This window comes from Podarcis liolepis (assembly GCF_965112155.1).
Source record: "Podarcis liolepis genome assembly, chromosome: 3".
NCBI lineage: Eukaryota > Metazoa > Chordata > Lepidosauria > Squamata > Lacertidae > Podarcis > Podarcis liolepis.
The window spans coordinates 71202657-71216725 of NC_139557.1; the positions used below are offsets into that span (position 1 = coordinate 71202657).

The 14069-nt window shown below is 42.1% G+C and overlaps 3 protein-coding genes across 9 annotated transcripts in view; 1 reads left to right on the top strand and 2 right to left on the bottom strand.

Annotated features, from left to right (window-relative positions):
- PNLDC1 (PARN like ribonuclease domain containing exonuclease 1) overlaps positions 1-14069 on the top strand; it is a 54591-nt gene that overhangs the window by 19533 nt on the left and 20989 nt on the right. For 3 of the 4 annotated variants that reach the window (XR_014524382.1, XR_014524383.1, XR_014524384.1), the window contains exons 18-19: positions 1189-1287; positions 1798-1930. Coding sequence is in view for 1 of the 4 variants with exons in the window: in XM_083496526.1 (XP_083352652.1) it covers positions 1189-1287; positions 1798-1870 (172 nt within the window). In the remaining 3 variants the exon portion in view is untranslated. Of the gene's footprint in view, positions 1-1188; positions 1288-1797; positions 1986-14069 lie in introns of those variants that run through there. The other variant, XM_083496526.1, reaches the window with a different exon arrangement.
- On the bottom strand, positions 2005-6085 carry LOC310703856 (proto-oncogene Mas-like). The gene is made up of 2 exons (XM_083496643.1): positions 5952-6085; positions 2005-3606 (listed from the first exon to the last, which is right to left on the bottom strand). The coding sequence occupies exon 2, from the start codon at positions 3570-3572 to the stop codon at positions 2637-2639; it is 936 nt and encodes a 311-aa protein (XP_083352769.1). The 5' UTR covers positions 3573-3606; positions 5952-6085; the 3' UTR covers positions 2005-2636.
- LOC310703855 (mas-related G-protein coupled receptor member H-like) lies at positions 9532-13974 on the bottom strand. 4 transcript variants are annotated; one of them, XM_083496639.1, is made up of 3 exons: positions 13832-13973; positions 11755-11991; positions 9532-10617 (listed from the first exon to the last, which is right to left on the bottom strand). In XM_083496639.1, the coding sequence occupies exon 3, from the start codon at positions 10602-10604 to the stop codon at positions 9639-9641; it is 966 nt and encodes a 321-aa protein (XP_083352765.1). In that variant the 5' UTR covers positions 10605-10617; positions 11755-11991; positions 13832-13973; the 3' UTR covers positions 9532-9638. The 4 variants fall into 4 exon arrangements, with proteins under 4 accessions (XP_083352765.1, XP_083352767.1, XP_083352766.1 ...); XM_083496641.1 differs by having other exon boundaries at positions 13801-13961; XM_083496640.1 differs by lacking the exon at positions 11755-11991 and having other exon boundaries at positions 13832-13974.

A 14069-nucleotide genomic window follows, 5' to 3' on the forward strand; every position in this document is an offset into this window, starting at 1 on the left:
TGTTTCCCATTCTAACAACATTTTATACATTATAGAAATTACTTTGTCAGTATTTCCTAGTAGTGCTCTCTCAAATTGCTTAATGCAGTTTCTAGGACATCTTGGAGAGATTGCTAGTAAAGCAGAGAAAATAGAAACTTTTCTGCAGATTCTTTATTTTTTTTACAAGATCAAAACATATATGTATTAGACTTTAAAAAGTATTTTTGTATTTGCACTCATGGGTTTTTGTAGGGCCATAGGTTGCCCGCCCTTGCTGTATTATTAAATGGCAGCAGACAGAGGAGTATATGGTTGCTTCAAATTCAAGCAGCGCCTGAAGGAGGATATTCTCAGGGCTTGCTTGCTCTCAGGTGGGGGGGGGCAGGATGGCACAGGAAAGGCGGACATTGCAAATTGCCCTAACCTGGGTTTATACAGGGGTTGCTCTTGGGAGTGGCTGGGAGGTATTCTCTTTATTTTTTTTATTTAATTTCCCCCCAAAGTTGTAGAAGCGTATAAACAAAACCATCACATACCTCCTCTTTGGTTGTGGGCTCAAAAGTGGGACGTGAAGGGCACTTTTTGTTTTGTTTTTTTCTTAATAATAATAATAATAAAGTTTTATTTATATCCTGCCCTCCCCAGCCGAAGCTGGGCTCAGAGCGGCTAACAACAGTAAAAGTAACACAGTTTACATAAAATCACAATCAATTAATAGAAAGACATTCTAAAATCAATTCATTCTAAAATCAATTCAGAATCAAATTAATGGCAACCATTGGGCTAGAGTTCTGTGAGGATTACCAAAAGAGGGGGTCAGACTGTGCCTCGGCCAAAGGCCTGGTGGAACAGCTCTGTCTTGCAGGCCCTATGGAAAGATGTCAAGTCCCGCTGTAAATAGGGGGAGAAAGAGGGTGTGTAGGTAGATGGAGCCTGCCCTCCCTCATGGCAGACAGTCAACCTGTGGCCTTGAGAGTTGCAAGAATAGGGATGAGTGACGGTGTGTTTAGGATGTATTGTCCATAAATAAATAGCAGGTGGGTAGTCTCTCTTTTGGGAGGGAATTGTCCGGTGAAAACAGCAGTTGGGTCGACAGATTTACAGCTTCAAACAGCACCAGTTTGGGTCCAGAAGCTATTTTTTGGCTATCAGATCATTCTTCTTCTTTGTAGGTCAAAGTTGTACTTTTCTTAATTATTCTTACAGTGTCAGAATGGTTTTGAGAGAATATAAAAATCACCCCAACGTGCAGATTTCCCCATACCACCACTGGAGGCATTCTCCACAGGTGAATTTCTTCCTTCAGTAAGTAAAGTTAACTTTATACATAATCTCATTTTTTATTATTATTAATAGAGGCCTTGATGAAACTTAGCTTTTTAAAGTCATATCTCCCCCCCCCCACCCAAAAGTGAGGGAAGAGAGACTGAAAGAAATCCCTTCCTGTTCTTGACAGTTTGCTGCAAAGCATGGATCTGGGTATAGTATAATACATGTAGCAACTCTATATCTGTACTCAGTTTTATTTTCAGTACTTTAGGAGGTGGGAGACCAAAACTGAGGTGGTGATTAGGGGTGTCTGGAAATGGTACATTTTTTGGACTTTTTTTTAAAAAAGAACTGTTTTTATTGATTTGATATCTCTTGTGAAGCGCTTAAAGGTTTTACTACAATCAAACAGTATATAAATTTTGGTATAAAAATAAACATTGGAAGTCATGCTTGTGAAAGTGAATATAAAAACAGAGTCGGGGAGGGCTCGAAATGTTGATTGTCGTGGCTGATGTTCTCCTGGATATTCTTCTCTCTTTTTAGAATTTGTGGCGTTGTGACCTCTTGGTCTCTGCTGGCATTCTTCCTTGGAGGATCTGCAAATTATGCTTCGTAAGCAATCGTCTACTGGAAGCATTTTTATCTGCTGTGTGTCCTTTTCTTCCTCATCATCACTGTAAGCGATACTTACAATATATTAAAATCCATTGCATTTCTCTAGTAGTCCCAAACCTATGTGTGGTTCCTAATGTGGGAAGTGCGATGGAAGAGCAGGCCATTGTAAAGTAGCGGATAGGGAGGGGTATATTTCTGTATTAAGATTTTGCTAGAAGACAGTCCACCATTCTCTGTTCCCAGCTGCATCTCAATCTGAATAATTGTGGTCTTTCAGACAGTAGATAACTGCCCTTAAATTTTCTCCCTTCCAGGTGCCTTTGATTCCATACTTTTCCTCCTTTCCTCTCCTCCACTCTGATTCTTTCTGGTTTTTGTATATATTGGCTACTCTGATCCTTCTTTTCTGTGGCTTTTGTTGAAGTTTATGTCGTGATTTGAGATTTCCGTCTCATTCTGTAGTCGCCCAATCACTGCAACACACTGCAAAGTTTTTTTTGGTAAGGTTAACATTTTTTAACCTTCCACAGGTCTACCTCTGCTTCAACGTCCTTGTTCTTGACCCCTGACATATCGGAAATGGACAAGTAGCCTCTGGCTCAAATAAAAGATGCAGTTGACTCTGCTGTAGATCTTGGGTGGGTTAGACAGAAGTGACGAACAGCAAGATAAATCATCTGTAATTCATTTATTCTGGAGATTGGAATGCAAGTCAGCACTCCTCTTTATATGAGGAATGTTGTTTGGTTTCTGAGGTCAGGCTATTCTCAAGTCTCCTCTTGGTCTGCTTGTGTTGTTTGTTCTATGTTTGTTTCATAATTCAAAGCTCTCTCTACAAAAATCTCTAAGGCTTCCCAGGCATTTGGCCTGCTCCACCATCCAATAGCAAAATATAAAAAAGGGTTGATGCTGCTGGTTATGGAATCAAATAACACAGAGAATGTAAACACTGGTATTTCTACTATATCATCATGCCAGTAGTCTATATATTCCAAAAGTCTAGCTGATGCATCAAAAATTAGAAACAGAATAACTGTTGCTGCAATCGTCTTGTCGAGCATTGTTTGTGTTTTCTCCTGCTTTTTGATAAAAATGGCCACAGTACAAAAGACCATGATGGGCACAAAAATCAGGAAGTCGGTGATAGCTTCAATTGTTTTTGCAATATCACAAGGGAAAGTGTCTTCATACATAAGTGCATAGAATCTTGGATAGCATGTAAAGTCTTCTACAAAAGATATTACGCACGAGAAGGCCCACAGAATGGCAGACACAATAGCTGAGAAGTTCTCTGGTCTGTGATGTTGACACCAGACAGGGAAAAAAAGTGACAGATACCTTTCAGCACAGAGAGCTGTTAATATATAGAAACTAGAGTTGCGTCCAAGAATATATGTTATCTCTAGAAAACGTGAAGTGTGTTCATTGATAGGAGCTGGTTCTACAAATAATGCAAAATAACTCAATAGATAGACAACAACAACAAAATCAGCCATAGCCATATTCATGACATACACATTGAACTTATTCTTCTTGATCATATAGCAAAGAAACAAAATGACCATTCCATTTCCAACTAATCCCAAAATGCAGATTGGAATGCATATGATTATCATTGTTTCCTTCGTGTTGCCTTCATTGCTGACATTCTCGTTCTCTGCATCAGCAGCATGGGCAGATAGATGGTTTTTCTGTTCCAGCATGAGATGATCAGTATGTTCAGTAACTCTTCTCAACCTGCCAACGTGAAACACATTTTGTGTGATTATTAGGTGCTGAAATACTGTAAAAGAGGTGCAAAGTTTCAAGAGGATCTCCTGTCTGACAAAGACATTTGTGTTATAATGTTCACTAGTATTTGCAGGAAATCATCTCCCTTCTCTTCTTCACTGGCTGCTTAATACTTAATACTTAATACTTCACTGTTCAGGGGCCTATAAACCTTCAATTTAGGGGACATGGGATATCGTTGAAGTCTACAAAATGTGATGTAGCCTTTCATTGCCTTCTATTGCTACAATAAGCCTTGGCTCTTTAGATACGTCTGATATCTCATAACTCTTGTTCCTGTCATCCAATGCAAGAGAGGCAGTGGGTGTGGTAAACCAATGTTTGGAGCCAGTTCAGGAACAAAACCAGGGACTCAGCTACATTAATAAAGAAACAACAATTTGAATGTGCTATAAACATGCAACACGAGATGGTGCGAGAGAGCAGGAAATTTATATATGTGTTTTTCCATTGTTGTTGTTGTTGTTGTTATAAGGGTCTAATTTCAGACTTATTTATAGCATTTCCCCCCTCTGTGTAGATCCACCCCAGGTTGACAAACTGAAACTTAACATTGTAACTAACATTGTATTATTTCAGCAAGAGGGGTTTCAGATTCATGCAGCATTTTAAAATACCTCACAAATTATTTTAACTGCTCTGATGCATTTGTTAAGGAGAATGTAAGCTGAGTAGTTAATGCACATAACAATCAGGCATCATGGAGAATGTACACATGATTTGCCCATGAAGAAGGAATTGTGCACATTTCCTAGTTGATATACATAATCTCCGCTAGGCCTTGGAAAAATCTGCCTATCACAATAGTTATATGCTTGACTTCCTTTGTCAAGCTCTGGATGTCATGCAGGGTTTTTCCACTAGACAACTACAAAATATGTATAATAATAATAATAATAATAATAATAATAATAATATATTTATACCCCGCCCATCTGGCTGGGCTTCCCCAGTCACTCTGGGCGGCTTCCAAAAAAATCTTAAAATACTATAATACATCAAACAACAAAAGCTTCCCTAAACAGGGAACTCCTTGGAACTCAAACTTCCATTTGTGGATCTTAGCAACATATACAGTGGTGCCTCGCAAGACGAAAATAATCCGTTCCGCAAGTCTCTTCGTCTAGCGGTTTTTTCGTCTTGTGAAGCAACCCTATTAGCGGATTAGCGCTATTAGCGGTTTAGCGGTTTAGCGGCTATTAAAGGCTTAGCGGATTAGCGGCTAAAAGGCTATTAGCGGCTTAGCAGCTTAGAAAAGGGGGGGGGGAGCGGAAAAAATCGCAAGACTTGCAAGACTTTTCGTCTTGCGAAGCAAGCCCATAGGGAAATTCGTCTTGCGAAGCGCATCGAAAAACGGAAAACCCTTTCGTCTAGCGGGTTTTTCGTCTTGCGAGGCATTCGTCTAGCGGGGCACCACTGTACTGGTGTAGCTAATTCATCAGGGCAAACAAAACAGTTTCTGAGTCAAACTCAGGCAAGAAAGCCAATTAAAATGGATCCGTGTAATAGGTGTTTTCCTACAGAGGCTGGAACTGCACAATGACAAGGCATTGCGACTTGGTGGTGGTGGTGGTTGCGGCCAGTCTCAGAGTCTGGGAAGAATTTCTTTAGTAGTGGTCTCAGAACCATTTATTTTAAGATTGTTGGAGCCACAGTCCCTCTGCTAGATGTAAGAAGAGAAGAGAGGCAGGAACTGAGCAGCCCTGTGGTAGGCTGGATCCATTCAGACACCTTGTTCACAGCTCAGGCTGGAACAGCTGGAACTGTACAGTAGCACACAACAGGACTTGACAGCACGCTCAATACCTCTGTGAAGCGGTCTGCACAAGTTTTGTTATACAGACCACTGCTAAACATTTTGAGAGTGTGCAGAGTACACTTGATGATAAGCTCTGCCTGTGTTTTGTCAAGTTCACATTGAGACTTCCCCCTCTCCCTTGCAAACCAACCATTTCATCGCCCTTGGCTCCCTAGCAAACTAGATGACCGATTGTGCCCTACAAGAATGAAAAGACACTTGGAAGCTATCATATGGACACCCTTTTAACAGAGACCAGGGCACCTTCCCAACCTGGTGCCCTCCAGATGTTTTGGACTACAACTGCCATCTCTATTGCGCATGCTGGCTGGTGCTGATGGAAGCTGTAGTCCAAAATATTGGGAGAGCACCATGTTGTGGAAGCCTGAGCCACAGTATTTTAATGCATCTTTTTATATTATTTTAATACTATTGGTATTTATAATTCCATTTTAATGATTGCCTTTTCTGTTTGTAGCTTGTTCTGTTTTACCTGTGTATGCCGCCTTGAGTCCTGGACTGAGAAAAAAGTGGGACATAAATAAATATTATAATGGTGATGATAATGATAATGATGATAAGACAGGTGATTGAGGCATATTATTTGTGCTGGCTGCTTGTTCACAGGAAAAACAGATCAGTTCAGATATAGCCAGAATTATGAAACAGGCAAGTTCCCAGAATTCCTGCTAAATGAAGAGCTAATGAAAATCTAAAAAATCAAACGGAAGTGAATGACTGCAAGAAATAAAAATAAATGCTAGTATGATTCCAAGGTTCTTTTCAACTTTCTTTGGTTACATTTCCGCTCACTGTAGGAGTTGTGAAAGCATGACCCACCTCACTATGATGATGCGTTATGTATGTAACAAAGAGAATATGAGAATCCCATGACCTCATAGCAACTGTTAGCCATAGTCTGGTGATGTGCGCCATGGCATCATTCTGGATCCATTTCAACCTCGCATCTGCTTTGGGTTTGACAGAGAACCTGACTTGATTGTCCAGGTAGATGACTGGTAGAAGACTAGTAGGCAATAACAGCACAGATGTCTCAAAATAGATGTGATACAACATTCCATACTTATTAATAAATAAGTATCAGCGTTCCGCAGTAGCTGAAGTTTTTGAACCATCTTGGGGGTCAGCCTTATGTAGAATGTGTTACATGCTTTACAATCTGAAAGTCATGAGGGCTGCAGCCCTAAACATATTTACTGGGGAGCAAACCCAGTTGAGCAGAACGAGACTTGCTTCCATATAAACATGACCAGGATTATATTGCAAATATGGATGGATAGGTTTCTTTATTCCAGTAGTAGGTACAGTCAGTGTATCAGCCAAAGCTGATAGAGGTACCTCTGTTCCGTAGCTATTACTTGGTGTTGCAGGACCCATGTAGTGATAGTGATCACTTTCCCCTATCTTCCATCCCAGACACCATGTCCCGGACTGATGACTGCCATAGTGTGCTGCTTCAGGGTCTAGAGCAGTGGCTCCCAACCTTTTTTTGGCCATGCCCACCTAAGCACCTCTAATATCCTGATTCCCCCCCTCCCATGACATATAATTCTTATTATTCAAAAAGTGAACTCCTATTCACGTGGAGGAAGCCTAAAAGGCCATTCACTGTTCATAACTCATTCTTGAATTGCCCCCCTCCTTAAAAACCAAATTGCCCCCCTGTGGGGCGGGTGTGTGCCCCACGTTCGGAACCATGGGTCTAGGGACTTCGCCTCAATGTGTCTGATCACCATTTTATAAAGAGGTGCACCCACCAAACAGCATGAATACAGGAGTATGAGAGAAACTAGTTGTGAGTTAATTAAATTTAAAAATTAAAAATTAAAAAAAATAATTTTAGGATCACTGAGGGAATTGATAGATCTAGCAGCACAAAGGATCAACTGTTGAATTAATTTGGACACAAGCAACTGAGCAAGCGGGGGAGGGGAAAACAACTAGCAATCAAATTTCCATTTCATTCAAGGGAGAGAACCAAGTGCTGCGCCAAACGAACTACAATTCATTGGGGGAAACAGGATGACCACAAAAATCCTTTGCATCAAACACCAATCAACATCTGCAATTCTTGTACTCCACCCAATCCCTGCTCAAGATAGAGGAAATTACAGTAGCCCGATGAATCAATTATAACTCTTCAGAATTTCTGTCATTTGCAAACATGTTGCTTAAACACTGTGCTGCTCAAAATTCAATGGCAACAGACTAAATTTGCTTAGAATGATTAAACACCCCCACAGCAACTGAGCAAGAATCCAACAAGCACCATAAATTCCTGATATCTGTATTCACCAATGCAAACTGAAGCAGTCCTGACGTCAGAACAGTCATGGCAAGCCTATGAGGTGAAAACCCTTTGATTATCCCCCATAAACATTCTTTTTCTTAGTTTTGCTTCGGGGCAGCCAGTGATGGTAGCCCGCGTTATGCTGCGAACAAACTAATCACCCTGCTATTCAGTCTCTGCCGAAACAGAAAAGGTGGTGGTAGGGTTATAAACCAAGGCTGCCGGATGGCTACTTGCTCAACACAGAAAAAAACAATAAGCTCAGGAAAAAAGGGGGGAGCTATAAACCCAGGCTCCTAGATGGCTAGTTGAGCAATGCTGAAAAAAGCTAACCAAGCTCGTTCCAGGAAAATGCATCACATGACCACTCAGTTCACCTGAAGCACAATAGTGCTTGCAGTAGAGCTCCTCACCAAACCACATGGTGATGGATGGCACACGTGGACCAACACAAAATGGTCCCACTCGGATTCCTTCACGACCCAATGCAAATCCACATGCAAACCTCAACTGGCAACCAGGAGGCACTCTGAAATCTGGGTGTGAATTTGACTTTGTGGCAATTTAGCTTGGAGCTGCTGGTTGCTGCCACTTGCTCTCCCCACTCCTCGGATGTTTCTCGCTGATCTTCAGCCTCTTCTGGCACTGTTGTCTTTGGCCTCTTACAGTGGCCCACACAGCTCCATTTGCAGCAAGATCTGACAAGGAACTATGTGCAAAGGAAGAGGCGGGCCTCATGTGAGGAGCAGACCCAAGTGAAGCTTGCTGTTCAGTTGGGTCCCGTCCACCACTGCATGAGACCTGTCCCCAAACCGGCTCACCATTGGCCAATTTGTCGGTAGGCTTGGATTCAAACTTCTTCCTGGTGAGTAGGCCCTTTTGGCCTCCCACCTGCCAGGAGCCCTCCACTACAGCAAGTCTTAATCAATCCCTTGTCAGATCTAAAGAAGGAGGCAGATGGCTCACAACACTGCTGCACCTATTACGAGGTAAGTGGACTTACTGAATGACTACGTTGAGAAAGGTCACGCTCAGTTTTTGGTGGCTTAGCCACTTCTGCCCCCACTAATCTGTGGTGATGGACAGGCTAGATGCAGAGGAACAGTGGGAGGCACCAACTGGGGAACCCAAAGGGAAGAAGACTCTGATCCAGGGGATTCATTGTGGGATGAGGAAGAGTGGTCAGAGGGAGAAGACTGAGTGGAGGTGTTGTCAGAAACTGAAGAGATAACATGGTGTAGTGAGCAGGAAGGGTCTTATGTCAGAGAGCAATCCAGAATCAGAGGCAGAAGCAAAGGCTGGATAGGAAGGGAGGGCGAGAGGCAGAGATGAGGCTGATTGCTGAAGAAGCCAGGGGGTCTCCCCCTCCTTCTGTGACCAGCTTGCCTCCCCCTGGGTCACTAAGAACCAGAAGACGTATGAAGAGGGTGGAACAAAGACAAGGCATTGGAGTCTCAGATTGCTTGGGAAGGACCTGGGGAAGCTGGAGACGTTTAGTTAGACTTACTGGGAAGAGTTGCTATGGTCACTAGGCTTGGCCTCCTGAGCTTTTTTGTTTCTTGGAAGAGAGTTAACCATGTGAGTTATTGCTGTCCTGCTCCTGGCACCTGCCCTGACATCTGTCACCTCTGCTGTCTAGTTTTGACTATAGTCCTCCACTTTCAGCCCACCCGCTGCCTCTGCCTAGGTAGCCACCCAAAGGAGAGAGTGGCTCTAGTGCCATGCCTAGGTGTTAGAATCAATGTAAAGAACAGCCTTAAAGTATTTGAAATAAATTTATTCTGAAACTTGGAAGGAACGTCGTTTTTCTCTCCATAAAACATACACTTTTTTTAAAAAAAGAAATTACTTCTGAGGCCAAGGATATTGTCATGCCTGCTCCTGGTCCGCTACTGTTGGCTCTGATGTGTCTTCAGTATCCTTTAAAGCCCTCTCAAGAAACATATAGAAGGGTTCAAAGCCTTTCTGCCTCTTCCAGCTTCCAACAATGAGGAATACAAAAGGAATGGTGCTGCAGGTAAAAGAATCCAGTAACAGACTAATGCTAGTGAACATATAATAATCTATTGCACTTACCCAAAGTGAAATAATATTAACAAGTCTAACTGGGACAGTAAGCAAAAGAATAAGAATTGCTATGGCCACAATGGTGATGTCAAGTCTTGCTCGATGCTTTTGCTGTGATCTTTGCATTCTGATCCAAATGGCAAAAGAGAAACAGAAAATGCAGGAGGAAAAAATAATGACCTCCATGATGAGTGCCAGCACGCTTGCAGTTCTACAGGTGTTATAAGCCCAAATACTGACTGTTGCATAGCAGGAAAAATATTCCACCAGTGACTCTAGGCCAGAAACGAACCACAAAATCACACACATCATTACCGTGAAATGCTTGGTCCGGCGATGTTGCCACCAGACTGGGAAATAGACAATGAGGAATCTCTCAGCAGTGAGAAATGTTACGACGTATATATTTGTGTCATATGCAAATATATGAAGTATATCTATTAGACGTTGAATCACTAAAGAGGTTTCCACTCCTACGAGAAGAAAAGCAGCCACTTCAAGGTTGGAGCAGATTACAATAAGGTTTACAAAGGTCACGCTCAAAAAATATGGGCCTAACTTTGGCTTGTTGATCTTGAAGCAGTAAAGGTACAAGACAATTGCATTAGCTATTAATCCAACGATGCAGATGGGAATAGATACAGCCAGCACGTTTAATCTGTAGAAGTATGAAGTTTCCATGTATTTGACAGTATTCTTGCATGCATCAGTAGTGTGAGAAGACAAGGTGCTTGCCTTTGCTATCATGACATTATTGATGTTTTCCATTTTCCTTCTCAACCTGTGGAAATCAAATACAACTTGTAATTATTAAGGTGCTGATATTTATGTAACAGAGGTAGGAAATTTTGAAAAGGACCACCTGTCTGACAATATTCTAGTTGCCTATGTTTCAGCTGAGAACAGCCCAGTTCGAATTTGTGATCTCGCTTGTCTGGCTGCTTTGTACTGGATTGTAAAAGAGGGATATGAGTCTCCATTTGGAGGTACAGTGGTACCTTGGTTTAAGAACAGCCCTGTTTACGAACTATTCAGTTTACGAACTCCGCAAAATTGGAAGTAGTGTCCCAGTTTGTGAATGTTACCTTGGTTTATGAACAGAAGCTGAACGGTGGAAGGGCACCAGCGGCAGGAGGCCTCATTAGGAAACGTGCACCTCGGTTTAAGAACGGTTTCCGTTTAAGAACGGACTTCTGGAATGGATTAAGTTCGTAAACAGAGGTACCACTGTAATGAGAATGGCTGGCCACAACAAAATCTGTTGTGGACTTCCACCCACTCTTTCTACAGAAAGGTCTAGCACATATCACCCCCATGGATATTCCCTAGAACAGGAAGGGAGAGCACATGGCCTTCCAGATCTTGCTGAATTTCAACTCAAATCACCCCTAATCATTGGCCATGTTTGCTGAGGCTGATGGAAGCTGTGGTCAAACAAAATGTGAAGGCTTAAACATTCCCCATCCCTGTCTGGGAAGACCATGTCCTTCAGGTTTGTCTGTTGGTAGGCCAGCTAACAGGTGCTGATAGTGAGCCACTCCTTGCCAAAGAATTGTTGAGAGCACATTAAGGGCTCATTTCCACTTGCCCACACTTGATGTCACATATGACTTCAGGCATGGAGACGGTGGGCATGGTTGAGGGGAAATGACCTTGTGGGCCAAATTGGGAACTGTGACAGGGATAATAAGGCCCATGCGTCAGAGACCCCCCTGCTGCCTGGTATAAAGAATGCATTCTGATGGCACATAGTAATCGCTGTTGTGTATTATCCCCCATCCCCAAAGGTAATGTAAAAAGATTAACACAAAGTACTCAGAAGCCCAGCTCATTAATGCAGTGCAGCCCTATTTCATGAGTAGTCTTGATTAAGAAGGAGAAATTAGACAGAAAAAGCTTGGATTTGTTTGATATTTACCTGTGTTTGATATTACTGCGATTACTGCCTCAGATCTGGTCTTTACGAAATTTCAAGTGACTCATTTAACATAATTTTGAAGAGGATAGCCAGTTGTTCAACAAAGACTTTAGAAATTTAGAGGGGAATTTGGACTAGGTGCTTTGTTTTTCCTGAGATTCTTAATTCTTTTTTACTTCTTTCTTTGTAAATAGTATTTCCAGAATGGTTAATTCCAAGGTGGCTGAGTATATAGAACTGGAAAGAAATTCAAAAGTTGTGTTATTTCATAGCAATCTAGATTGCTGTTTGTATCCTGACTGCTGTAGGACTCTATAATCTAACATATTATAACAGTAGTTTTGATACTGACTTTTTTAGAATTCTTCAGAGTTTCAAATTGTGTTTGTGTTTCAAATGATAAATGCTGGATAGTGTACCATGGATTTTTTTTATAACCTGTTTTGCTCTGGATATTCTGTTGGGGAGGGGACTGATGTGTGCAATCATAGGTAGCAACTAACAGAGATATGGTTTCTGCACTATTGTAATCCAATTGAGAGAGAAAGAATACCATGATTTTGTTATTCCCGTAATGGTTCAAGAAACACTGGACTTACTGCTTCAGTTCTCTGGACGTTAGTCCATCCACAGATTCCAGCAGCTTCTGACATTCTGCACACCCATTGGATAGCAGATATTTTTCAAGAATCTAGTTACAAATTTGGCCTCTGCTGGTCAATTGATCCCATATCCCAAGATAATCACAAAATATTGCTCAGACAAATCTTGTTCGGGCACAAGGTGGCACAATTGGATGGAATCTCAAAGTGAGGACACCACTTGTAGAATCCATCAGAGATGGTACTAAGGTCTAGTAACCCCACTGGACCAGGACATTTTCCAATTTCTGGAGTAGTTGCCTTCATGTAGCAGTTGGATGCATAGTCATTATTGCTGCTGCAGTACAGGCCTGTTATGTGTCCATGTGACTACTATTCCTTTTCTGTTGTTAAGCTGTTGGGATCAGCAGGAACAACTGGCATTGAGGCCATGGAAGATTTGGTCACATGGGATGATGGCTAGCACAGATACTTTTACATGAAACTTCCTCAACCTGGTGTCCCCAGATGTTGGTCTCCAACTTCAGATTGGCCCAGGAAACATGGCCAAAGGTTAGTGAAGGTGGGAGTTATGGTGAAACAACATTGGGAAGTCACCAAGGAAGGCTTCTCTAAAGGACATCTGAGTGATCCTGGCTTTACCTTCTCTCAGAACTGACTTACATATTGGATTGGAATCAAAGTGGACTGAGGGAGCTCCACCCCACTAAACAATCTTAGCAAAGCACATAGCTATGATGCGTTTTTGCTTCAAGAGACTTATGACTTTCCCATTGTAATTTCAGAGAGAAGTGCTGATAGGCAAATGACTAACAGATATCAGTTTTTCTGCCTTTTTAAATCTGTAGTGGTTAAGAGCGGTAGTCACGTAATCTGGGGAACCGGGTTCGCGTCTCCGCTCCTCCACATGCAGCTGCTGGGTGACCTTGGGCCAGTCACACTTCTTTGAAGTCTCTCAGCCCCACTCACCTCACAGAGTGTTTGTTGTGGGGGAGGAAGGGAAAGGAGATTGTTAGCCGCTTTGAGACTCCTGAAGGGGAGTGAAAGGCAGGATATCAAATCCAAACTCTTCTTCTTCTTCTTCTTCTTCTTCCTCTCTTTGCCCCTCTGCCACTTCCACCAACAAAAAAGGGCACAGTTGGAGGCATATTATTTGTGCAGTGATCTGCTTAACCAGGCATAGGCAAACTCGGCCCTCCTGAAGTTTTGGGACTATAACTCCTACCATCCCTAGCTTAACAGGATCAGTGGTCAGGGATGATGGGAATTGTAGTCTCAAAACATCTGGAGGGCCGAGTTTGCCTATGCCTGTGCTTAACTATCTGGTCACTGACAGGATACTCAGGATAAATAGGCCACATAGAATCAGAATTAAGTCTGGCAAGTTAATTAGTTAGGTAATGATGGCAGTAACAAAAATGTAATGGTTACGAATCAAGCTCACAAAAGCAGCTGCAAGACAGAAAAGACAATACCGGTAGATGCACTCCAATGTTCATTTCAACCTTCTTTGATCATACTTCTGCTCTGTACAGAAAACATTCCTACAAAGTTGTGACTTGCTTCACTATTGTGAAGTGCTAGAAACTGAATGTTGGAATGGATACAGAATGATATCACAGATGAGCTAATGCTCACCTTGGCTAACAATTGCTGTGAGGTCATGAGATTCCAACATTCAGTTTGTTACACAAGTGGCATTTCAAGCCAAAG

What these genes read in the sequence shown, in the direction of transcription:
- LOC310703856 (XM_083496643.1), bottom strand. Translation starts at nt 3,572, where the DNA reads ATGCTGGAACAGAAAAACCATCTATCTGCCCATGCTGCTGATGCAGAG.
- LOC310703855 (XM_083496640.1), bottom strand. Translation starts at nt 10,604, where the DNA reads ATGGAAAACATCAATAATGTCATGATAGCAAAGGCAAGCACCTTGTCT.